A 22,927-nucleotide genomic window follows, 5' to 3' on the forward strand; every position below is an offset into this window, starting at 1 on the left:
GCTCCCGCCACTGCTGTGGCCCTGCCGAGGGCAGCGGGCGGGGCCTCCGCAGCGAGGCCGCTCCCGGTTCCCCTACGAGCCCCTCCCCAAAGTCGGGAAAGGCCTGATCTCGCGAGGACCCCGCGCCGCCGGGCCGGCCCGGGCCGGGAGTTCTCCAGGAGCGGGGCCGTGGCGGAGCCGGGGGACGGCAGGGGACGGGCGCCGGAGCGGCAGCAGCGGGGCCGGATTGAAAAGAAGGGCCGGGATTGGGCTCGGCGGGGGCGGAATGAAGGGGCGGGCCGGGATTGGCCCCGCCGAGCCCGCTCCTTGCCCTGCTCCTGGCCCCGGCCCCCGCCCCCGCCCCAGGGCTGCTCCCCGCGGGAGTGGACGGACGGGAACGGCGGCCCCAGGGGGAGCAGGGGCCCGGCGGCACCTCCGCCGCGGGCTGCCTGGGCTGGGGGCGGGCGGGGAGCGGAGCCGCCGGGGTCAGGGGAAGGAAGGGGCGGGGCGGGGGGAGCCGGGGCCGCGCCCGGAACGGCTGCGACGGCGGGGCTTAAATGGGCGGGGCGAGGAGGCCCCTCCCGCGGGGCACCGGCTGTCCCCGAGACCCTCGGCCCCAACCCCCAGCCGGGCAGCACTCCCGGTGCCACGGTTCCGGGGCCCCGGCCCTCGCTCCCGCCCCGCCGCAGCACCCCTCGTGGGAGTCCCCCACGGGCATCCGGAGGCGGGGAGGGGCGGGGCGGCCGCAGCGCCCTCCCGCTCGCCCGGGAGCGGTTCCGGGTCGCGGAGGCGGGATCCGCGGCGGTACCGGGGACTGGCGGCGACATGGTGGGGCGGGGGGTGGCGGGGAGGGACTGCGGGGCGGGGGCGGGGGGGGCGCGGCGGGGTCTGACCGCCTTTTTCCCCCGCAGCGGTTCCGCTTCTGCGGGGACCTGGATTGCCCCGACTGGGTCCTGGCCGAGATCAGCACCCTGGCCAAAATCGTTAAGTGCCCGCGCGCCCCCTCTCCTGGGCCCCCCCGGGGTCGTCCCCCCCCCCGCCCCGGCGCCCCGCTCACCCTCCTTCTCACCCACGCAGTCCTCGGTGAAGCTGAAGCTGATCTGCGCCCAGGTGCTGCGGGACCTGCTGGGGGATGCCATCGAGGTGAGCGGGACCCCCTCGGGGGTTACCCTGATGGAGGCGGGGTGTCACAACGCTACAGCTGCCTAATCAGCAACAACACTGACTTAACTATTTATTCTTAATGCCAGCCTTAGCATTAAGAATAAGTCCTGCACCTGGGTGGGGGCACCCCCTGGTATCAATACAGGCTGGGGGATGGAGGGATTGAGAGCAGCCCTGCCAAGAAGGATTTGGGGGCACTGGTGGGTGAAAAGCTGGACATGAGCCAACAATGTGCTCTTGCAGCCCAGAAGACCAACAGTGTCCTGGGCTGCATCAAAAGAAGCGTGGCCAGCAGGTCGAGGGAGGTGATCCTGCCCCTCTGCTCTGCTCTGGTGAGACCCCACCTAGAGTGCTGCATCCAGCTCTGGTGCCCTCAGCACAAGGATGACATGGACCTGTTGGAGCGGGTCCAGAGGAGGGCCACAAAAATGATCTGAGGGCTGGAGCACAGGACTACAAGGACAGGCTGAGAGAGTTGGGGTTTTTCAGCCTGGAGAAGAGAAGGCTGCGGGGAGACTTTATTGCACCCTTCCAGCACTTAAAGGGGGACCATAGGAAGGATGGGGGCAACCTCTTTAGCAAGGCCTGTTGTGACAGAACAAGGACAATGGTTTTAAACTAAAGGAGGGTAGGTTTAGACTGGATATGAGGAAGACATTTTTTACAATGAGGGTGATGAAACACTGGAACAGGTTGCCCAGAGAGGTGATAAATGCACCATCCCTGGAAACATTCAAGGCCAGGTTGGACAGGGCTCTGAGCAACCTGATCTAGTTGAAGATGTCCCTGCTCACTGCAGGGGGGTTGGACTAGATGGTCTCTAAAGGTCCTTTCCAACCCAAACCATTCTGTGATTCTAAGAACGCTGTCAACACTAGCAGTAATTACATAGATGTCAAGTATTAGTAGTATTACTGCTAAGGTGAGAGTTATTAGCATTAATGTCAGTAGGGAACATGTCAGGCAGCAGCACAGCACATGGTGTTTCCCGTGACAGTCCCATGCTCTGCTCTCCCACAGTATGAGAAGATCCTGAAGCTGACCTCAGATGCCAAGCTAGGTGAGCACTGCTGCCCCAGCCCTGACTGGGGTCCCACCAGGGAGCAACGCTCCAGAACGGGCAGCGACCTGGCAGGGGATGCCTTGCCGAGGTGGCGGAGCTAACCTTCCATCCTACCTGCAGAGTCAGGGGACGTGAAGGCAACCATTGCTGTCCTCAGCTTCATCCTCTCCAGCGCCGCCAAGCACAACGTGGACAGCGAGTCCCTGTCGAGTGAGCTGCAGCAGCTGGGACTGCCCAAGGGTAAGGCGGGACGGTCAGGGCATCACTGCAGGCTGGAACTGGTAGGATGTGCCAGGGCTGAGCTGGCAGCCCCCAGCGCTGCCCTCTTCACACCTGGATCCAGCGTGGCATGGCAGCCGTGTTGTCCCCCGTCACCTCCCTGCCACGCTGTCCATCTCTGGGGGCTCCTCTGGGGTTTGTCCACAGTGGAGCCAGCGTGAGTGGGTGGTTTTCTCCTCTTGCCTCTCCCCCCTGGGCAGAACATGCCAGCGGGTTGTGCCGGTCCTACGAGGAGAAGCAGAGCTCCCTCCAGGACAGCCTCAGGGCCTGCAGCCTGAGATGTGAGTGCAGTATTGGGTGGTTTGGGGGTCAGGGTCGGTCACCTCACCAGAGTGTACCGGGGTGCTGACACTGCCCACCCACCCTAGTGAGCCAGCTGGGCTCGGTGCGCTGGCGGGTGGATTACACCCTCAGCTCCAGTGAGCTGCGGGAGGTCAACGAGCCCCTCGTGCACCTGGTCTTCAACCTGCGGGACGGGGAGCGTGGGGGGATGGCGGCTGTCCCCATTGCCATCTCAGCTGACAAGTTCCGGGTGCTGCTGGCAGGTGAGGCCGGAGAGGGGTGGCGGGAGGGACCCCTCGCCATGCAGTTGGTGAGGGGGGACAGCTGTGGCCTGGGCGGCTCCCCCACCACCGCCTCCCTCTCTCCTCAGAGCTGAAGCAGGCCCAGGCCCTGATGAACACCCTTCTCTGAGGAGCTGGGAGAAGCATCGAGGCGGGATGGCAGGAGCTGGTGGGAGAGGCTGGGGGCGGCATTCCTTGCCCTCCTGCTAAGCCCCCGGCACTGAGGCTGTCACCGAAATCGGGAATAAACCTCTTGACACCAATGTAGTAATAAGCAGCAGACTCTTTACTCGGCACTGGATGCACGGGGGCTCCTTCTGCCTAATGTGCACACCTGTCACCAAAACCCAGGAATAAAACTCCTTAACCACTGGGTATGTTAAGGAGCAGGCATTACTTTATTCAGCGCCGGATACGTGGGGGAATCTTTGTGCGTAGCCTGCACACCTACTGGAGTTCATTTTTGACATTTATACATTAAAGTTAACACACCACGCCTATCTAATACATAATCATTGCCCTGACTGAGCAACCTCTTCTTCTATTGGTCTGTGTCCTCTCCGCTTAAATTTAAAGCTCAAGGGGGGGGGTGGGGGTGGGGGTTAGTGTTTTCGTCCCGCAATCGAGTCGGTGGTCGTGATCTTCCCCCCGCCGGGATTACCCTTCCCCCAGTTGCTGTGACTCCCTGGTTTCACGGCTGTGGCGTCCCTCCGTCTTCCCGGCGGGAGAATGTCTCTTTCTGTTACCGGTCCTTGAAGTTTCTCGGCTCGCGAGCCGTGAATTCCTTTCACAGGTCGGCTCGCGGAGCGGACTGTGGATTTAGGTTAATAATGGCTCGAGCTGCAAGTTTAACCCTTTAGTTATTTACAGCACTGCTGTCCCCGGGGTAGCTCCAATAACGCTAAGGGGGAGGAGGCCGGGCCGTGTCCCGCCCTAGTTCTCGGGGAGGCGGGGCGGAGGCGTGTCCCGGGCGGCGGCGGCGGCGGCCGGGCCGGGCTCTGCGGTACCGGAGCGATGCCCGAGTGCCCGGAGCTGCACCTGGCCGGGCGGTACATCAACGAGGCGTGCGGCGGGGTGGTGTTCGCGGGCGGCGTGGAGCGCTCGGCAGTGGGCAGAGGCCCGGAGGTGCCCTTCTCCAGCGAGGCCTACCGCATCTCGGCCGCCTCCCGGGGCAAGGAGCTGCGGCTGACGCTGGCCCCGCTCGCCCCCGCCGCCGCCCCGCTGGACCTCGTCTTCCGCTTCGGTATGTCGGGCTCGTTCCGGCTGTGCCCCACCGCCCAGCTCCCCCGCCATGCCCACCTCCGGTTCCACACCCGCGAGAGCCCGCCGCGCGCCCTCTGCTTCATCGACGCCCGCCGCTTTGGCTCGTGGCGGCTGGGGGACACCTGGCAGCTCGGCCGCGGGCCCTGCGTCCTCTCCGAGTACCAGGCCTTCAGGTGAGCGTCCCACCACCCCCGGGCCACGGCCTGGCCTGCGGGAAGGCACCCCCCACTTTGTTTTGGCTGCTTTTACTGTACGGCAGAAAACCATGAACCCACCTGATGCCCCGCGCTCTGTTGCAGGGAGAACGTGCTGAAGAACCTGGATGACAAAGCTTTTGACAAGCCCATCTGCGAGGCCCTCTTAAACCAGAAGTTTTTCAACGGAATTGGGAATTACCTCCGTGCTGAGATCCTGTACAGGTAAGGTGGGTTGAGCGCCCACTGATCTGATGGGGAGGTTTGGTCTCCAAGTTTGCCAGAGCTTGACAGCTCCTCGGCAAAGCGGGCTGGGCCTCCTCGCCTGGCAGACACAGGCAAGTGCCAGAAGTGAGAGTTCAGGCTTGTGCGTAACAGATGGGCTCTCTCAGGTTGAAGATCCCACCCTTCGAAAAGGCTCGGACCGTGCTGGAGGCCCTGAAGGATCAGGAGCAGGCCAGGAGGATGAAGGTGGGGAATACCTGGTGCTTTCACAGGCTCAGAAAGGAGCAGGCTTCCAGGGAAACCCAAAATGCCATAACACGGGTTTGTTTGCCTGTGGCCCTGCAGGACATCTCAGCATCACCCTGGGGTCCAGGGAGCTTCTCCCCTCCCATGCAGGGAGCTGGACTGTGCTGAGAAGCATTCCTGATTCAGGTTTGTGCTCAGCAGCAGTGGAGGTGCTTCAAGTTTGCTTCCAGCCCCCAGTATGGGCTCAGCTGGCTGCCTTGCTCAGGCTCTGCTTTGGGCTTAGCTGGCCACGAAGCTCTGGTTCAGGTCTGCTGTTTTGTGCTTGTTCCAGCCCAGGGTCCAGGGCCAGTTTCAGTTCGTGTTTGGTTCCTCGCTCTGATGGGGCAGAACGTTATCACGATGCCCTCGCAGAGCTCGCGCAGCCTCTGCCCCCACCGCTGCTGGGAAGTAGTTGCTGCTCTGAGTCTCTGCCAACATGACCACAGGCATTTTCCCTTCACAACTATAATGCTTGCTGCACAGGATCTTCTTCCTCAAGCATGTTACTGTCCTTTGCCATAAAAACCCGTGTCTGAGCCTGTCCACCCCTCCAACGGAGCGGCAAACGGGGCACAGGAGTTCCGTAACCTCACATGTGCGGCATTCATTCACACGTGGCTGGCTGACGAGCTGCAACAGCTCCCCCGGCACGTGCCTGCACGCTGCGCTGGTGCCACCCAGCTTCTGCCATCAGGAAGTCTCTGGCTATATTTGGGGTGGGTGAAGAGGAAGGGTCGAGGGAAACAAGCACCTTGCAAGCTTAAAATCCCTGGGGAAGGCTGCAGTAGAGCCCACAGCTGAGCTCGTGGCCTTGGGGAAGAGGAGGTGGCTATTTTAAAGGAGGCTGAAAACAAAACGTGTGATGTGAGGGCTGTTTTTACAGACTGCTGGTGTCCCTGTGCGCTAGCCCTCTTTCATGCCTTTGTAGCCATGGGGAATGTGGTAATGTGCAGTTTGAAGCCTACAGCGGGGTGAGCTCAGGGCTGGCAGGTGGTGGGGAGTATGGCAGCTCGTCCTCAGGAGGGCAAAAGGAAATGGGGAATTTGGCTGGCATTGAGGAGGAGAGATCCTGACAAGGCTGGAGTGGCTGGCAGGTGACGTCCCTCCCCTTCTCCACCCCTGCAGAATCATTCCCTCACTCTGAGCAAGAAGCTGAAGCTGATGCGGGATAACCCGGATCTCCTGGAGCTGTGCCACACTGTGCCCATGGAGGTCATCGCAGCAGGTGAGGCGACAGGGCAGGGAGCCAGGTAACACGGACAGCTGGAGCTGGCGAGGAGGCCTGGGCTTTGCATTCCTAGCAGCAGCAGGAGGCTTGGGAGGGCACCCCATCACTACAGTTACTGCTTCCTCTCTACTTCTGTCCTTCCCCTCTCCTCCTTCCCAGAGAAAAATCTCCTGGACCCAGATCACTCAGATAACTACGCTGCTTTCAAGAACTGGCTGCAGTGTTACTTGGTGCCTGGCATGAGCTCCCTGCGTGACCGCAATGGCAGGACCATATGGTTCCAGGTAGGAGTCAGGTTGCTGTCGGGGGGTGGGTGCCCCCCAACCACTCCCACGAGGGGACAGCAGCCCATTTTTTGCTCTCCGAGCACCCCCAGCATTTTGCTGTGTCACTGGGGGTCTCCCTCTCTGACAGGCTGCTGTGACTGCTAGAGGTGGAGGTCACAACGACCCTGCATGCCAAGGGATGGCAGGCAGTCTGGAGCAGAGGGACCGATTGCGGGAATGGGGGACTTGGGTGGTCTGGCACCGTGAGGCGCCATGGTGGGGCCTTGCAGAAGGAGCAGGGGGCTGACGGGAGAGTCCCTGAGGCGCAGGGCAGGCAGAGCAAGTCCAGCTGCACCACCTTCCTGGGGAAATGTGGCTGTTCCCCTCTCACTGTCTTAGCTGCAGGGTAGAGAAGGGGGCATGGATTCTGCTGCTGCTACCTGCAGAATAAATGCACCCCAGTCAACGCTCTGTTGCCTTCCTTGCAGGGAGAGCCTGGCCCCATGGCTCCTAAAGGTGAGTGTCTGCTCTCCTCCCCACAGGACCTGCTCTTGTTCTGGGAGGGCAGGAGCCTGGGAAGCCTGGGGCAAAGGCAGAAGCAAAGCTCCTCTCCCTGGGGTGCTGATGGGCCCATGACAGCTGGTGGCACTGGGGGGACGGAGCCTGCTGCGCCCAAGGCTTCCTACCAGCACACCCACATGCCTGGGTACAGCCTTTGCACCTGCAGGGTGCTTTTCCAGGCCAGCACCTATGTCGCCAATCCTCACCTGCCAGGCTGGGAGCAGGAGGGTGTGCTCTCCCTGGGGCTGCGAGCCTGAACTGAGGAATGTTTTTGCAGGGAAGGGAATCTGGTGGAAGGGGAGAGGAGCCCCCTCGAGCCCTTCCTGCCAGTTCCCCACCTCAGCCACTGCAGCTCTGCTCACACATCACCCAGGACAGCATCCCTGAAGGGTCCCTGTGCCTGTCTCCCAAGGCACAGGTGCTCTCTGCCCTATCTCGTTCTTACCCTCCCTAACCTGGGCATGTCTTCTTGTGCAGGGAAGACCTCCCGCAAGTGTGCTCGGCTGAAGGCGGATCCCGAGGCTGAGACCCCCAGGGTAAGAAGCTTTGTGGTTGTGGCTCCTGCTGGGTCTAGCAGCTGCCCTGTTCCCTGTGTCATGCTCAGGCTGCTCCCAAACCTCACGGTGGGGCTTCTACCTGGAGCTTCTCATCAGCTGGCGGTCCAAGTTGCTAAGCTCTGGCTCTGCTCTCCACCCAGGTCACCATGCGTGCCTCAAAACGGCGCCGCAGGGCTGCAGTGAAACCCCCAAAGTCAGCTGAGGAGGAGGCGGCGGCTGACAGGCCGAGGAAGGGACGGGCTCGCGGGAGGAGGAAAGTGACCACTGCTCCAGCCTTGCCCGAGACTGAGGTGCTGGTCAAAGCCAAAAGAAGCCACCGGACATCTGCACGCAGGGGCAAAGGTGAGGCTGGCAGTCCCAGCAGCTTTCAAACATGCAGGCAGGGGCTGTGGGAGCCCTCCCTCGTGTCAGAGGGACTGAGGGGGTGCCAAAGGGCAGCAGAGGAGCCAGCGGGGCTTCACGGGGCAGAACCAGGCACCCTGTCACCCTCTGACTTCTCATTTCCCTCTCCACTTTCCAGATGCAGCCCTGGATGTGTGAGTGCGGCACACCACCCTCCCCCCAAGGGCCATTTCTCCCCCCAGGGGGCATTTTAACAGCCACAGGAGCTCAGGGAGGGCCTGGCCAAGGGCCTGCATTAGTGCTGGGAGAAATGGGGTCTGCTTGGTACCTGAGCTCACACCCACTTGCTACCGCTGCATCCTGCCAGTGTGGGAAGGAGAAGCTGGGCTTGGTGATAGGGCTGATTTATCCAGCATCCTCCTGCTGTCCCCAGGCATTTGAGGGGGATAAGGGCCAAGGCCTGCACATTGTGCTGGACTCTGACCCTTCCCTCTGCCTAAAAGTGGATCCCCTCTTCCTTCCCCTCTTCCCTTTCTGGCTGTGCCTGGATCACTGTTTTTAGCTGACTAATAAAGTATATTTGTAGAAATTACTGTGCAGGCCTTTTTTTGTGCCAAGAATAACAACCCCGCCCCATGCCCAGCCTCTTCCCTGGGCTGGAGCAGGATTCTCCTCCACCTCACCCCCCCCAGCTCCCCCAGAATAAAGGTAAGCTCTGCCTCCCCAGTCCCAGGAGCAAGATCCTGCTGAGGAGGACACTAAGAGAGCAGCAGCTACAACAGAGCCCCTGGGAGAAGGCAGATCAGTTAAGTTACCTGGAAATAAGTTAAGAGAACAGGATGGAGCTTGTTTTCATGTAATTCTCTTGTTTACTTGTGTTCCCCTACTGCAAGGACAGTGCAAGAGGCGGGTGAAGGGAGAGGGGGATGACTGTAGTGCGTCTTTACACTTGCTGCGAGGGACTGGATGAGATGAAGGCTGAAACTTGGGAGCCACTGTGGAAAGCTGCTGCTCCCCAGACCCACCCGGGGCTGGAGCAGAGCCTGTGTGGGGCCAGCCAGCCTGTCCCACAACCTTACCCATGCTTCAGCTAGCTAGGAACTCACTTGGGCCCTCCTTCCCTGGTTAGCCAGGGTGCAACTGTCCTCCTTTCCTGAAGAACATGGTTGTGCTCGAGCGCTGCTCTCTGATGGCTGGGTGGGAGGGCAAGGGGGAGGCCCTGCCCTTCCCTGGAACCACCGCCTCCTTGCACAGCTCTTGGGATCGGGGAAGCCTCAGGCTGCCATCTGAGCTCACAGTGTTGATGCTGTGGCATCAGCAAGGATGTCCAATGCCAGCATCACCGCCTCAAGACCAAGAGGATGGAGAGCAGGTGGAAGGGTGTGAAGGAAAGTCTCACACCCTGCTGCTCCAGTGGCAGGCAGCCCTGTGCTGCTGGCTGCTCTAGGAGGTCACAGCTAAGGAAGAAAGCAGCAGGTGAGGCTGAAGCAACTGACCTCCAATCCCCACAGGTGCCCAGCCCTCCAGCACGGACTTACAGCATCGCCTCCTTAATGGGGAGGGAGGTCTGGAGCCAGGCATCAACTGTGCTGCCATGCGCCTCGTACAGCCGAACCACCACAGCTTCAGGTCTGTCCTCAGCCTTTGGGGGACAGCGCAGACGGGAGTTCAGACACATGAGACAGGCACATCCTATTCTGCACCTCAGGGTGCAGCCCAACCTGAGCGATTGCGACCGAGCAGCTCTGCCTGCATGCACATGCATTCCTGACCTGCTGCAGTGCAGTGCTAATGATTTGAGGCTGCAGTACCCACACATGGATGCGGATACTACTGTGATCCCTGGTGCATGTGCCTGCCCAGGCTGGCAGAGAGAGCTCCTTGTCCTCACCTAGCAGGGCATGCAAACCAGAGGGATCCCTGTTTCCACTCAGCTGGGCCTACCTGCCACCCTATGTGGGGGAAAGAGCAAGCCACGCTTAGCAGCAACAGCTTAACCTGTCTGCCCTCCCCGCTTCTGCTGTGGGGACTTGCCTGCTTGACAGTCTCCAGCACGACCGCAGGTGAGCTGACAGAAAAGGCGCTCCAGGCCAGGCACTGGGCAGAGCTGACTGGGACTGCATGGAGGGGAAAATTCAAGTTGTAGGCACACTGGATCACACTGGCGTCCTGGAAGGAACCTGCAACACAAGAACCTCTAAGCCAGCCTCTATACATGCACAGCCAAGATGTGCTCACCCGAGCATCTTCTGCCCTGCATGTCCCCACACCTCTGCCCATCACTCACCCAGATGAGGCATCACGGCATAGGTGAACTGGTGGTGCGTGATGTCTGCTGTGGCATCAGGGGACTTGGGTGCTCTCAGCCTAAGGCAACAAGGGGTAAGAGAGACCGGTGTCTTGGCAGCACCCTCTGTTACCCAGTGCAGAGCCAGAAGAGCCCTGTGACAGGACAACTGCCTCCCACCACTACCTCAAGGCTAGGCCCTGAGGTAGAAGCCAACATGCTGCTTGTTTCTGACAACAGCAAACAGACCCTGACAGTCCCAGAAGCTAAAAAATTTGAAGTTTTTTTTCCTGTGAAACCTGTGGCTGATGGAGTCAAACTGAAGTTTGGAGTGTCTCTTAGCTTTGTATGCATCTGTAACATTCCTTCCCTCTCCTTATACCTCCCCTCCTGGGGTATGTTTTGGCTGGAAAAAGAAAAATTACTTGGTGAAAATGTGGATCTGATCTATCCTGCATTATCTGTGAGCATAACTCGTAGGAAATACATATCTTAGTTAATTGTAATGAAGCCAGCCAAAAGTTCTCAGACAACAGCCAGCCACTTAAGACTAATACCAGGCTATTTCCTTATTAACTATAATCATTTAGGACCAGGTGTTGCCTTGACTTCCAAGGGACACCTCAGAAGGCAAAGTGACTGCTGCAGCTCCACTCTCACCCCAACCCTACTCACAGCGAGAGGCTGAGCACATTCCCGTGGGCCGATGCCCCATATTTGCAGTCATTCAGCAGTGCCACTCCAAAGCCATGCTCGGAGAGATCCAGCCACTTGTGAGCCCACACCTGCAGGAGGTACCAAGGGGCATATTCACCACACAGAGGTACTGCCTGGGAGCAAAAGCAGCCCCACCACGGTAGGAGCAGCTCGGCCCTGGGACCAGACCACCCTTTCTCTCACCTCAAATCGAGCCCAGTCCCAGGACGTGTTCCAGTGCGTTGGCCGCTGCAGGTGCCCAAACTGGATCTCATAGGTGGCGTTTGTGCTCCGGACCTGCACAGGGAACTCCACCTTCAGGAACTTGTGAGCTTCCTTCCACTCAACCTAAGTGTGGTAGCAGAAGGACATCACCACGGGGTGCTGACAGGCAGAGGCTGCGCTTATCCTTCCCCAGCGTGCAGCAGCCAGCTCATGCCCAGGCCAGACCAGGTACAATAAAACCGCACTAGAGTCTGAACACAGATGAGCTGGTGGGTGTTTCTTCCACCCTTGTCCCTCCAGACCCCCACCCTCAGGCTGCCTTCCCCTGAGGCAGAGGAGGACAGGCAGCAGGAACCTCCAGGGAAGAAAACAGGAGGGGGATTGTAATTCAGATGCGAGGCCCAGCTCCCCAAGGCCCTGCTTGGATGGCCCAGATGTTTGTATCACACGGCAGCTGCTGGCCAAACCTGGGTCAGGAAGCGGAGATACGGACACGTGGCATCCAGGATGATCTCCTGGGTTAAGGTGCTGCTCTTCCCAATCTGCAGAGAGAAGCTTGTGCTTCCCCGCAAGCCCCCAGCCAGGGTGATTTCCAGAGGCTTCAGCAGCATTGTCACTGGCTTCCTAGAGAAAGGGATAAAGGCAGAGCTGGTCTCAGCCTGGCAGATCCAGGTTCCCAAATCCCAGTCCAGCCTCCCACACAGCAGGCGCTCACTTCTTCAGAGTGAACGCCCTGTAACAGCTTTTGTTACAGCTAGGACTGACAGGGAGGCAAGAACCTCAGAGCAAAGTCAAAATCCAAGTGCTGCATGCACTGCTCCTCTACCTGGTTTCCAAATGATAATCCATCACGTCCCAGGCATCCCAGTACAGGGGAACATCATCAAAGAGTGCAAATTGGTTGGCATAGCAGCCATCTGGGACTGACTCTCTGGAACAAAGCAAAACAGAGAAACAGCAGTGGAAGAGCTGGCACTGGAGAAGGGTGTACAGTGAGAAGGTGACCTGAGAGAGGTTTGAGAAGCCTGGCTCCAATAACTGGGTGACAGACATACCTCTTGGAGCCCACCAGCCGAAGTGAGGTCAGGCGCCCCATCATGTCCAGGCAGACTGCAATCACCCCATTCTCCATGGTAATGGAGCCATCCTCCTTGGGGGGAAGGACAGAAACAGATGTCACAGACCTGCGGGAGTTGAGTGCCCCAGCTGCAAATCTAGTGTGCAGACTTGCTGTGTGCTGGATTCCCTAGATTTCTCCCCAGTCAACATTTGATGCAGGGCACACCCACCTGAGGACCGTGGCCGCTGTGCTTACCTGTTTCCTCACTGCCACCGGCTGAGGGGGCACATATGGCTCCCTCACTATAGCATAGCCCATGCTGGGGACTGTCACCAGAGCTGGAAAGCAAAGAGGTTCTGTTCCAACATCAGCCCCAGACCTAACACTAAGTCACACTGTGCTGCCCTGCTACTCTCATGTCAGACCTACCACCTCCTTTCATACCCTCCTCTTCTTCATCCATCGTTCAGGGACAACCTGAAGTGGGATAAAGTCCCAAGGAGCAATCTGACAAGTCAGTAAACCCTCCCTAGGTCAGGCAGAGGCAGAGTATTTCTTTGTTAGCTGTCTCTGCCCCTGTAAGAAATTCTGACACATGAGTTACCCCTGAGTTAGACATACCTAAAGTCTCTGTTCCGGCTGGCCCAGTCCTGAGGATCACCTCGGTCCGTTCCCAGGGCAAAGTGTTCAAGACGAGGGTGCTCTCAGCGCTCCCTGCCTTGGGCCGCAGGAGTTCCCTGCATAAGGACTGCACAGCTTCGTCCTGCAGCTGAGCGCCAGCCCTGCGGATCTCTGAGCAACAAAAAGGCCTGAGTTGGATCCGACCAGGCCATTTCTCACATCAGAGAGTTTCTGGTGCTCCCGTGCAATGTACACACACTTTAGCTACTTCCAAACTACAATTAGTAATTATCATTAATAAAAACTATCTGTTAGTAAGTAATTAAAGTTTATAATTATGCTTAGCTTTGTTATTACAAGATTACAATGAGCTATGCCAGCTCAACTGGAAAATTGTGGTGCTATAATGAAGTAAAACTACTGCAGGCAGGAGCAAACCTTTGCTGCGGTCTATCCTGGCATACTATCAGCAAGCAGAGAAGTCAGTAACTCCGGATGTTTTTTAATCCCTTGGCTTCCCTGCTAATTTCCTGTTGATTTAGCACTATTACAGACACTTGTCGGCACATGTTCAACCCATAGCACATGGCAGTCCAGGACTGAAACCTCTGCAGCCCCACCAGGCAGGACCCAGGGTGCTCCAACTAATAAGTGCCCTCCTAGCCAAACTCCGTGCTCACCTGCGTAGTATTGCAGGGCATCCTCAACCACGAGCTGGATACAGCTGCCTGGCAAAACATCATGGAACTGGTTGAGCAGTAATAACCTGAAACAGAACAAAGACCAGGTGAGGAAGCACGGGAGAACATTGGATTTGTTCTGGCTTATTAAGCCCTGTTTGCAAGATGGACAAATTTAACTGTTCCTTATTTCCTCATTGGCAAACACTAGAGAGAGACAAGGATTTATTCTGTAGCATCCTTTAAATACCTTTATGCTGAGATCTGTCAACTGTCATCTTAGTAAACTGCAACTGTGGGGAGTAAGAGCTATCTTTTTTATTCCTCAGGGGTTACCAGATATATTGTTGTACAAGTTCAGACAAGTCAAAACTGGTGAGGAATAAGCTTAGGTTGGAAATGAAGCTTCTAGCCAGCAGAGTAGTGAGGCTTTGGAGCTATCTTCCAACAGGAGAATCAAGCAAAGCACTGAAACAGTTCCTCATTGGTTTATGGAAGGGGTCGTGTACACACAGCTCTGCAGTACTGAATCTGCCAAAGGTCCCTATAACCTACTCATTCAAGAGGCAGTGGAACAGTCACCCTTCTCACTCCAGCTGAAAGGGGCTGAGAGATAAGTGAGCACCTCTCACCACCAGCCCACTGAGCTGCTCAATAACTGCCCACACCAGTGCAGTCCCGCTGATCCAGGCTAATTTTGGTGCACTAATAGGAAGGATTTCTACCCAGACTCAGGCAGGGACAAGGAGCTGTAGGTGATGGGGAGCAGCCAGCTCTCACATTGAAGTCACCAGCCCTCACCACATCCTCCCCTGGTACCACCAGTGCTCCCATACACCCTCACCTCCACAGCCGCTGCAGCTGGCTGGCAGGATACTTGAACGCACCGCCCTGCGCCACAGCCAAGGTGCTGAGTACTTCGACGTCATGGAGTATTCGCTCACATTCCCGATTCCCCTTCTTTATCTGATGTCAAAGCGAGGAGAGGAGGAAGATGCTTAGGAAATTGGTAGCTTGGAGTGTATCTCTCACACCAGTGCAAGATGGTTGATTATCCGTAGGTGTCATGAGTTTGTCACTACCAGTGAGTCATTTTTTGCCACAGAGCAAACAAACTCCCAGCACAGGGCATAGCTTCCCCTCTCTCTGTTCTCACCTTCCTCCTCTTCTTCTAACTCTTCACCCAAGCTCTGCAACTATCTGCTAAAGTGAAGGACATGGCAGCTGTTGACTAAGGCGGCCCTGCTGTGCCCAGGCTTCCTTATCACCCCTTGAAGAAAGTCTGACAATAGATCTGCCTTTTGGAGTCCTGGCTACAAGGTGGCTCCCACTGTTGAGACTGAAAGAGCACCGTCTGAGCCCTGGAGCTGCCTGAGCAGTAGGGAAGAGAACTGAGAATGGCCACCTTGCCTGGGGGTGGGGGAGACCGCTGACCCCATCCCATGCGCGCAGTCACCTGGGCCTGGGTTGTGTACGTGCCGTTGTGCAGCTCGAGGAAGAGCTCTCCCACCCAGGTGCACAGCCGTGATGACTCCTTCTCCAGGACAGAAAAGAGTTGGTCAGGAGTGGAGATCTGAACCCTGTGGGAGAGATGTACAAACAGCGATGAGCCAAGGGAGAAGCCTGTCACACGGCTAACCATGCATCCCAACCAGAAAAGTGACAGACCTGCAACCAAGGCCTCAGAAATCCCAACACAACCACACACAGTGTTCCACTCAACCTCGTCCTACACCTCTCCCACTCCACACTGCTCCTGCTGCCTGCCACAGAGATCTGGACATTCCCCAGGCAGGGACTGACTGACAGGTACTGCTGCTGTGCTGGCCACTTGCCCTGTGGCTCCACTGAGGGCTTGCAAGTGGTCCAAGGCTGCCCCATATACCTGTTCTTACAGCTCTTGATGATGGAGAGCTCTCTGCTCACCCTGCTTGCTCCCTGCCCTCCTTCGCAGACTCTTTCTTTTGACACTGCTGAAGGCCAGGCCCAGCTCAAAACAAGTGCTCCTGCAAGGAGAGAGGAAGGGAGCTCTCCTCTCACCGTGGCAACCCATCTATGTCATTCATTCTCTTCATCCTGTCCAGCATCTTCTGCGTGGGGCCCCCTCCTCCATCTCCAAAGCCAAAGAGGAGAGCGCTGTGGTTCACACGTCCTTTGTCCTTGTTGTTCTTCACTGTTTTCAGCATCTAGAGGGATTTTTTTGACAGATGCAATCCCCTGGGACCCAGCCCCAGCTCCCACAGCTCCACACAAGAAAGCCAGGTCAGCCTTTAGGGTGCAAAGCCCAGTCCTGCCCCTCTTCCCCAGCCCAAACTGCCAAAATCAGGCACGGACACATCTCAGAGACAGGCAATTGACTGCCAGGCACCCCAACACTCTTTGTCCAGCAATGTTGCCAGCTATCCCACTCCTTTCCCAGACAGTGCTACCTCTTAGGAACCTCAGTTCTGGCCCCAAGGGACTACACATGCAGGTCTGGCAACCTCACTCACCTCCTCCACTCGCCCCTGCATCCCATAGGAGTCACCAGGAGGGAAATGGGTCAGGACTCGGGAACCATCAATGCCTTCCCAGAAAAAGGTGTGATGCTGGAGGGGAGACAAAGGAACGTGTGGTGTCTCATACAGGCCCCCTGTGCCCCCAGTGCCAAAATGCTAAAGCGCAGCCCTATTGTTCCTAGGAGCTCCCAAATCGACACCTCTGGTCATGGTGGTACCAGAAAGATAAATTCAGCCTTAGCTCAGTGTTTCAAGGCTCCCAAACTCATCTCCCATACAAATGTGCGTGTGGAGGCCACACTTCAACCACATCAGCATGGACCTCGTGCACCAAAAGCCCAAGCTTCCTCACAAGCCCTGTCAAACACACAAAGCCCAGCACCTTTGTCACCAGGGAAGTGCACAGGGGACAAGCACTCCAGAGTCCCTTGAGGATTCAAACTGGGCCTTCACTTTCTCTCCATGGGGTTGCAGGATTCCCCCAACAGATCAGTGCAAGGAAACAGTTGCACAAGGATGGGGAATGCCAAAAGGGCAGGGGACAGCAGAGGAGTGGCTGGGTTTGCTGCCTGCTGGACCTGCACACAGCTCACAGCTTCCCATCTGGAAGCAGAAGGAATTTGTAGGCCAGGGGCCTAGCTGGGATCTCTAACCGTGTCCTCCCTCTCTCCCCTAAAGCCTGACAGGACATTGCTACCACCATAAACTAACGTCGTCTTGAAGAAAAGCCTGTGTCAGATGAGCTGAAGGATTGGCTTGACCTGTGGAACCAACAGGTCCAGCTCTGCAGATAGACTCCAGCAACTGCAAGTCCATCCCCTGGCAAGAAGGGAAGCACAGCTCACCGGGAAGGTGTTCACCAGGTTCCAGCTAAGCTTCTGTGTAAGGAACCGCCTGATTCCACAGCCACGCATCAGCTGGGGCAGCTGGGCTGAGTATCCAAACGTGTCTGGCAGCCAGAACTGGGAGCAGATGTGACAGCAGCAGAGGGAGAGACACATGAGTCACACTGGCTACAAATCGTGGAGGGTTTCTTGGTAGTCAGGCTCTCGGCCCTTCTTGCAGAGAGGTCAAAAGATGAGCTAAACAAGGAGCAATTCTAGATACCTGCCAGGGACCTATAAGCAATATAACCAAGGTCTGGGGCCGCGCTAATGGCATGATACATGGGTGAGTAGATATTTACTCATCGTGGCTTTAGCTGCAAAAAGCAGGACAATGTAAGGCGCTGTATCTGGACAACCAGAGAGAAACCCTCACACGTAGCAAGAGGTGGAAGGAGATGGTGTGCAAGGAAGGCATGCTGGAAAAGAGCAAGTACCTCTGAGCAGATCCTGCCAAACTGCTCCTGGAAGAACCGCTGTCCCTGGAGGAACTGCCGCACCATAGACTCTCCGCTGGGCAGATTCCCGTCCTGGGAGGAAAGCACAGGGAGTCTATGTGGCAAGCCAGGCCCCAGGGAACTGGGGGTCTTGTGAGTGCCCCATTCCCACCCACTGTCATCCTGACCTGGCAAATCATGGGGAAGATCTGAACAGAGCTCAGCAGAGGGCAAAGGGAGGAACAGAGCTCAGCCAGCCCAGACCGAAGGTCCTTCTCAGGGAACGAGACAATTTGGGGGAGGGATGGTCTTTTTGCTAGGCTAGAAACTGCAGACAGCTGCTGTCCTCTGGGCCCAGAGACCACCACTGACCAGGCGGGCTCAGCAAAGGCCCTGCTCTCCCCCTCCAGTGTCAGGACCAGCCACAGAGGAGTGGTTCAGGGAGGATGTGGTGAGCCAGGCTCACCGCGCTTCTCACCATTTCCACCCAGGTGCCTCCAACAGGAATGAACTGCCCCTTTGCCACAAAGTCCTGAATCTGCGTGTAGAGCCCCGGGTACCAGCTCCGTACCCACTCGAACTGCTGCGCCTGCCAGAGCACAGAGATCGGCCTCAGCTCCCACCACATCACTCCACACCGATCTCTGTCCTCTCTGCAACTGTACAAGATACTCCCAATCACCACCCCCCATCTTGTTTTGAGTCGTGCTGGAGAAGCAACGCACCACAAGCAGAAGGAGAGCTCCCCAGAGGGAGATCACCCACCTGGGAGCAGGCAAAGGTGAGCTCCGGATTGCACTCCATCAGACGGACCACTGTGACCCAGCTCCGAGCGCACTTACGGATAGTCTCCTCATACGGCCACAGCCAGGCTGCGGGGACAGAAACATGACCCCTCTGTGGCTATTACTCGCACAAGTTCCTTTGGGAATGGGGCTGTGCTGCCTTTCACAGATCAGCTGGGGAAAATGCTACAGCAAAATGTTGTCCTTTGACTATGTGCCTGACACGAATGCAGCCTGAGGCTTCCAGCTCCCACTCCTCCTGCTGCCTTTCTGTTAAGACTGAAACGCCTCCAGGACTGGAAATTGAGGGGTGAAGTCCAACAGGTGGAAGATAGTCTGTAATTCACCCCTCAGTGGCAGCCCCATCAGTGCTCCAAACAGCACAGCTAGCCAGACACACTTTCCCCTGCCTTGGTGCTAAACCAGATATATGGCAGCACAGAGGTCCCTTTCCCTTCCCTCAGGGCACAGCACCCAGTGCCTGGAGCCCAAGGGCAGCCATATTGCCCATTGAGCAGCACACCCTGGCCTCCAGGTCAGCAGAGAGGGAGCGCTGTGCTGCTCTCACCAGAGTCAATGTGGCAGTGACCCACAGCATGGATGGTGTGCTGGCTCTCGCCGTTCCTCTGGCTGAAGATCGCCGCAGCCAGGTCACGGGCAGCAGGGAAGGTGGAGGGGTCCGTAACGTCACACATGTTGACCATCTGGTTGGCAGCATACAGTGCCTGGAAACTCCTCTGGTTTTCCTCCCCGAGGAGCTGGGTTTGAGAGTGATAACAGCTTGACTCAGAGCTCGGCACTTTCTCTGGCTCTGAGAAGCTCTCTGTACCATCTCGGATGCCACCTGCCCCACAGAGAACCCTCTACCTCCTTCCAACACCTGACTCCGCCATTGGTGCCTGGTGTCCCTGCTTTGCAGACACAACCTATGTCTTTGCTCATTTGCCTTCTAAAGCCAGGTTACACACACCCATCCCAGGAGGCTCTGGTCTAACAGATCCTGCCTTGGAACAGAAAGTGGATGAAAAAAACCACCTGTGGCTTCTCTCTGTTCAGTTTTTTCCTACTCTAGACAATGTCAGTTGTGCTAAAGCAGCAGGAGCAAACACTTGCTCCTCCAGGGCCTCCTGAAGGGAGGAGACAGGTCACGGAATGGCAGAAGGAGGTGAAAAGCATGATAGAAGGGAAGAGAATGAGCTCACAGACCTGGGCCATGTCCAGCAGTATTTCCAGATCCACCAGCAGTTCATAGACATCCCTGTTGAAGACAACCAGCTCAGCCTTGCTCAGGGTGAATCTCCTGTCAGGATCTGGAGGGGCGATCATACTGCCCTTGCCGGCACCAAAGAGGCCATTGCAGGCTAGCTCCACGTACAGCGTCAGACTGGACAGCAAAAGGAAACCATCAGGGAACAGACAACAAGCAATCGGCCAGGAAAGCCCACTCCCCTCCCCTGGGATGTGTCCAGCCCAAACTGAACAACAGACACAGCCCCTGATCACTGGATACTTCCCAGAGCATGCGGACACAGGCGGGGGTGTCTCAGCCCAGCCTCTTGGCTTCAGACAACGCCAAGCTCCCCAGCAGTGCAGGGCTCCCTGGGGCTCTGGCCAGGCTGACCACCCACCTGTGGGGCTCCGTCTCTTTCAGGCTGCTTGTCAGGATGTAGCTGGTCTTCTCACCTTCCTTAGTCAAACCCTGCAGAGGAAGACAGCACATTTAACATGCATCTTCAGTGGTCTGTTACAGGGGGCTGGATGGGCAGGACAAGACACATCCAGCTGGATAGAGGGGCCCGGTCCCACATCTCATGGGATAATGCTTCCCACAAGAACAACTGGCACAGAAACTGCTGCTGCCCCAGCAGTAACACAAACCCCGTGGACACCACCACAGAGCAAGGTAAGGCTGCAAAAAGCCACCTGAGCCATTCCACCTCCCCAGAGCAGGACTGAAGTTGACATGTGTGACAAGAGTCTGTCCCACTGTTCTTGACAGCAGTGAAGACACACATCTCAGGCCCCAGTGCTTGCCTATCCTTCGTCCAAGACAGATTTGCTAATGCCTAGGCAGGGGACTTTCAGCTGTTACTGGTTTGCAGACCAGAATTTTAATTCCTGGATGGGGGCAGCTGCTAGAAAAAAGACTCAAAACCCACCACCTGGAGGCTTGCCTTTCTGGGTTGGACTTTGGAAATAGCCACAGACCCTCTGTGGTCCACCAGCACAGCATGCAAACCATGAGCATAGCCCTCCCTCCCACCCCACTCTTCACAAACACTGCCCCTGTCTGCACTGCAGGTTTTCTATTTAAAGACAGCTCTCCTACTGCCTCAGAGTTTACCACCAGAGGCTAACCCTACAATGAGACATGTTCCTTCTGTTTTCCTTCGTGACCACTCTGTGTAGACCTCCAATTATTCTTGGTTCTCTCCTGTTGGTCCATGTGTTATTTTACACCCCTCAACGTATGTAGGCTTTGAAGAGCGCATAACAAATGGGAAGGGGCTTCTTCTACTGCCCCATTGCAGAGGCGTGCGGGAGATAACAACTCTGCACATAGCAAAGTGCCTGGCACAGCTGGCATGTCCCTCATTCTTGCCTCCTTACCTGGACAGGTTGGGCATCTCGCCACACCATGCCCTCCCCATCGCTTTCCCAGATGAAGTGCACTTCCCGCCCTGCCCATGCTGAGGGGATGCTCAGCTCCACCTTAAACCAGCATGTCTCCCACCTGGAAGAGAGCAGGCAGCACCTTCAGCCCACTGTGAGACCTTCTCCCAGGAGAAACCACACTTCATCAGAGCCTCCATGGAAAAAGCAGAGTGGGGACAGCACACAAGTTCAATATGATTTGAGAGTAACAATGCTACTTGTCAATACAGACCTACTTTAACCTACGCCCCCAGACACAGTGTAGTCTAGAAGTGGCTCCCCATGCAGCTCAGTCGCTCTTTTAGCAAGTGAAACTTGTAAGTCATGGCACCCACTGCTGTCAGGTGTTGTTGAGGGTTAGAGATTTGACAGCAAGTAAAACTCCAAGCTGAGTGGGGTGACATGCTCTTTCAGGCTGACAGGGACCGGAAAACTGTTCCTCCACCCCCCACAGCGATCCAGAAGAGAGTGAAATCAGAGGGTGCTAGGACTTGAATTATGCCTGGGGCAGGGCAGTTTATCAATATGTCTGCACCTGCGGCCCTTCTTATTGTAGCCCTCAGTCCGTCGGGCAGGCTCATGCCCAGGCTGCAAGGAGGTGTGGCAGCCCCAGCAGGTGAGGAAGCTCAGAAATCAGCACACAAATGCCGTGGTGCCAGCCCCAACCCAGCCTCTTCTGGGACTCCAGAGAAACAGACAGTAGCATCATGTCTTTGACCACTACTAGGGAAAAAATCCCCAATCTTCTCCCAGTCCTGACAAAGCATACAGATCCCACACAGAAGCAAGCATGAGGGCCACACCAAGACTACAAACACGAGCTCTCAGCAGAAAAGATTGATGAACTTCACTCTCTACCTAAAGCATGCAGAAGGGAGAACTATAATCTCACTTCTTGGCCGTTGAGAACTCGTGAGGACTCACACACACAAGTAACACTGAAGCTCCAGCCCCACTGTCTTCAAGGTACCACCAAAACCTGCTACTCACGTGGGCCCGAAAGAGTCTCCCACTTTAGACGGTCTGAATTCCTGCCTGATGGCCTCATCATACGGGATTCGCCGCGGGGTCTGGAAGCAGGCGAGCGACACCGGCGCACAGCGATCTGCGAAGAGCCTGCAGGCAGAGATGGCTGGGGCATGATTAATAAGGCCAGTCCTGCAGGGAGCAGCTTGGGCGGGGGTATAGGGACCACACTGCTTTCCCAGCATGGCTGTATCACCCTGCTATCACTTAATACCCTCACAGTATTAACCGAATTCCAGAGTAACATTTTGCCCCGTTGAAGGGGACTATTGGAGCGGGCCCTCCGGCAGCATCGCCCCGCCGAGGAGGGCCGGGGGGCAGAAAGCGACTGCGCCAGCGGAACCCTGAGGCAGAGCTCAAGGCTGGTCAGGCTGTGTGTGTGTGCGCTTGTGCACTGAGACTCCCGACGCCCGCAGCCCTGGCCGGCGGCGACCCGGGTGGGAGCCGGCGGCGGAGCTGGGGTACGCACACACGCAGAAGGGAGGAGGCCCGGACGCGGTGTGGCCCACCCCGCCTACTGCCAGCGCCCCGAGGAAGGCCCAGTGAGGTGGCGGGGCCGCCCCCGCCGCCCACCTGCCCCACAGGTTGCAGTCGGTGAAGTAAATCTTGGAGAGGAACTTCTCGACCCGCTCCAGCGCCGTGCGCCGGTGCCTCAGAGAGGCCATGATGGTTGGAACGGCGCGCTGTGCGCATGCGCGGCGCACGGGTGGGGGGAGAGGAGTGGGATGGCGCATGCGCGCGCGGCGGGAGCGCTGTGGAGCCGGCGGCCCGGGGCTGAGCAGTAACGCGTGCTGGCAGGCGGCCACGTGCCGCCCGACCTTCCCGCCCGGCTCGGGGCAGCCCCCGGGTGGCTTGGGACGCTTCCCCGGCTCGGGGCCCCCGCCGCGTCCCTGAGGAGCGGCCTTGCGGGCTCCGTCCTCCCGTGGGTCTGGGAACGCGCTCTCGAGGACGGCGTTACCGGCTCTGCCGCCTCCCCTCCCGCTTTCGGGAGAAAACCAGCCAGCTACTGCCCCCAGCCGCCGCAAAACACCGCGCGGATTAGTAAATTAATTGCAAACCAGAGGCAGAACCTGAGCGGAGGCGTGAGTCTCATCTCGGTCCCTC

At 57.4% G+C, this 22,927-nt stretch overlaps 3 protein-coding genes across 7 annotated transcripts; 2 read left to right on the forward strand and 1 right to left on the reverse strand.

Moving 5' to 3' along the window:
* The first annotated feature begins 230 nt into the window (after positions 1-230).
* On the forward strand, positions 231-3,311 carry COMMD4 (COMM domain containing 4). 4 transcript variants are annotated; one of them, XR_012661652.1, is made up of 8 exons: positions 231-622; positions 891-962; positions 1,057-1,122; positions 2,164-2,203; positions 2,327-2,446; positions 2,633-2,766; positions 2,854-3,030; positions 3,138-3,311. XR_012661652.1 is itself a non-coding variant. In XM_075099913.1 (8 exons), the coding sequence occupies exons 1-7, from the start codon at positions 266-268 to the stop codon at positions 3,005-3,007; spliced, it is 786 nt and encodes a 261-aa protein (XP_074956014.1). In that variant the 5' UTR covers positions 231-265; the 3' UTR covers positions 3,008-3,030; positions 3,138-3,311. The 4 variants fall into 4 exon arrangements, 3 of the variants coding, with proteins under 3 accessions (XP_074956014.1, XP_074956012.1, XP_074956015.1); XM_075099913.1 differs by having other exon boundaries at positions 2,686-2,775; positions 2,967-3,030; XM_075099911.1 differs by having other exon boundaries at positions 2,686-2,766.
* Positions 3,312-3,943: 632 nt separating this feature from the next.
* Positions 3,944-8,558, forward strand: NEIL1 (nei like DNA glycosylase 1). The gene is made up of 9 exons (XM_075099915.1): positions 3,944-4,484; positions 4,611-4,730; positions 4,898-4,976; positions 6,141-6,240; positions 6,403-6,527; positions 6,998-7,025; positions 7,548-7,606; positions 7,768-7,969; positions 8,148-8,558. The coding sequence occupies exons 1-9, from the start codon at positions 4,063-4,065 to the stop codon at positions 8,165-8,167; spliced, it is 1,155 nt and encodes a 384-aa protein (XP_074956016.1). The 5' UTR covers positions 3,944-4,062; the 3' UTR covers positions 8,168-8,558.
* Positions 8,559-8,815: 257 nt separating this feature from the next.
* On the reverse strand, positions 8,816-22,519 carry MAN2C1 (mannosidase alpha class 2C member 1). Of its 2 annotated transcripts, XM_075099909.1 has the most exons (26): positions 22,397-22,519; positions 21,788-21,913; positions 20,753-20,876; positions 19,771-19,841; positions 19,349-19,526; positions 18,711-18,900; positions 18,123-18,229; positions 17,836-17,946; positions 17,358-17,450; positions 16,882-16,998; positions 16,031-16,126; positions 15,579-15,724; positions 14,995-15,118; positions 14,383-14,504; positions 13,539-13,624; positions 12,859-13,029; positions 12,493-12,575; positions 12,233-12,327; positions 12,004-12,108; positions 11,645-11,801; positions 11,157-11,300; positions 10,932-11,041; positions 10,257-10,336; positions 10,004-10,149; positions 9,508-9,611; positions 8,816-9,426 (listed from the first exon to the last, which is right to left on the reverse strand). In XM_075099909.1, the coding sequence occupies exons 1-26, from the start codon at positions 22,486-22,488 to the stop codon at positions 9,309-9,311; spliced, it is 3,096 nt and encodes a 1,031-aa protein (XP_074956010.1). In that variant the 5' UTR covers positions 22,489-22,519; the 3' UTR covers positions 8,816-9,308. The 2 variants fall into 2 exon arrangements, with proteins under 2 accessions (XP_074956010.1, XP_074956011.1); XM_075099910.1 differs by lacking the exon at positions 17,836-17,946.
* Positions 22,520-22,927: the final 408 nt, after the last annotated feature.

This window comes from Phalacrocorax aristotelis, chromosome 7, assembly GCF_949628215.1.
Source record: "Phalacrocorax aristotelis chromosome 7, bGulAri2.1, whole genome shotgun sequence".
Classification (NCBI taxonomy): domain Eukaryota; kingdom Metazoa; phylum Chordata; class Aves; order Suliformes; family Phalacrocoracidae; genus Phalacrocorax; species Phalacrocorax aristotelis.

What these genes read in the sequence shown, in the direction of transcription:
- COMMD4 (XM_075099911.1), top strand. Translation starts at nt 266, where the DNA reads ATGAAGGGGCGGGCCGGGATTGGCCCCGCCGAGCCCGCTCCTTGCCCT. An exon ending in CAGGGCCTGCAGCCTGAGAT is followed by an intron (nt 2,767 to 2,853) that starts GTGAGTGCAGTA and finishes CACCCACCCTAG; the next exon opens with TGAGCCAGCTGGGCTCGGTG. An exon ending in GTTCCGGGTGCTGCTGGCAG is followed by an intron (nt 3,031 to 3,137) that starts GTGAGGCCGGAG and finishes CTCTCTCCTCAG; the next exon opens with AGCTGAAGCAGGCCCAGGCC.
- NEIL1 (XM_075099915.1), top strand. Translation starts at nt 4,063, where the DNA reads ATGCCCGAGTGCCCGGAGCTGCACCTGGCCGGGCGGTACATCAACGAG. An exon ending in GCAGGACCATATGGTTCCAG is followed by an intron (nt 6,528 to 6,997) that starts GTAGGAGTCAGG and finishes CCTTCCTTGCAG; the next exon opens with GGAGAGCCTGGCCCCATGGC. An exon ending in ATCTGCACGCAGGGGCAAAG is followed by an intron (nt 7,970 to 8,147) that starts GTGAGGCTGGCA and finishes TCCACTTTCCAG; the next exon opens with ATGCAGCCCTGGATGTGTGA.
- MAN2C1 (XM_075099909.1), bottom strand. Translation starts at nt 22,488, where the DNA reads ATGGCCTCTCTGAGGCACCGGCGCACGGCGCTGGAGCGGGTCGAGAAG. An exon ending in CGGCTGGTGGGCTCCAAGAG is followed by an intron (nt 12,109 to 12,232) that starts GTATGTCTGTCA and finishes GCTTTGTTCCAG; the next exon opens with AGAGTCAGTCCCAGATGGCT. An exon ending in TGCCGTGATGCCTCATCTGG is followed by an intron (nt 10,150 to 10,256) that starts GTGAGTGATGGG and finishes CTTGTGTTGCAG; the next exon opens with GTTCCTTCCAGGACGCCAGT.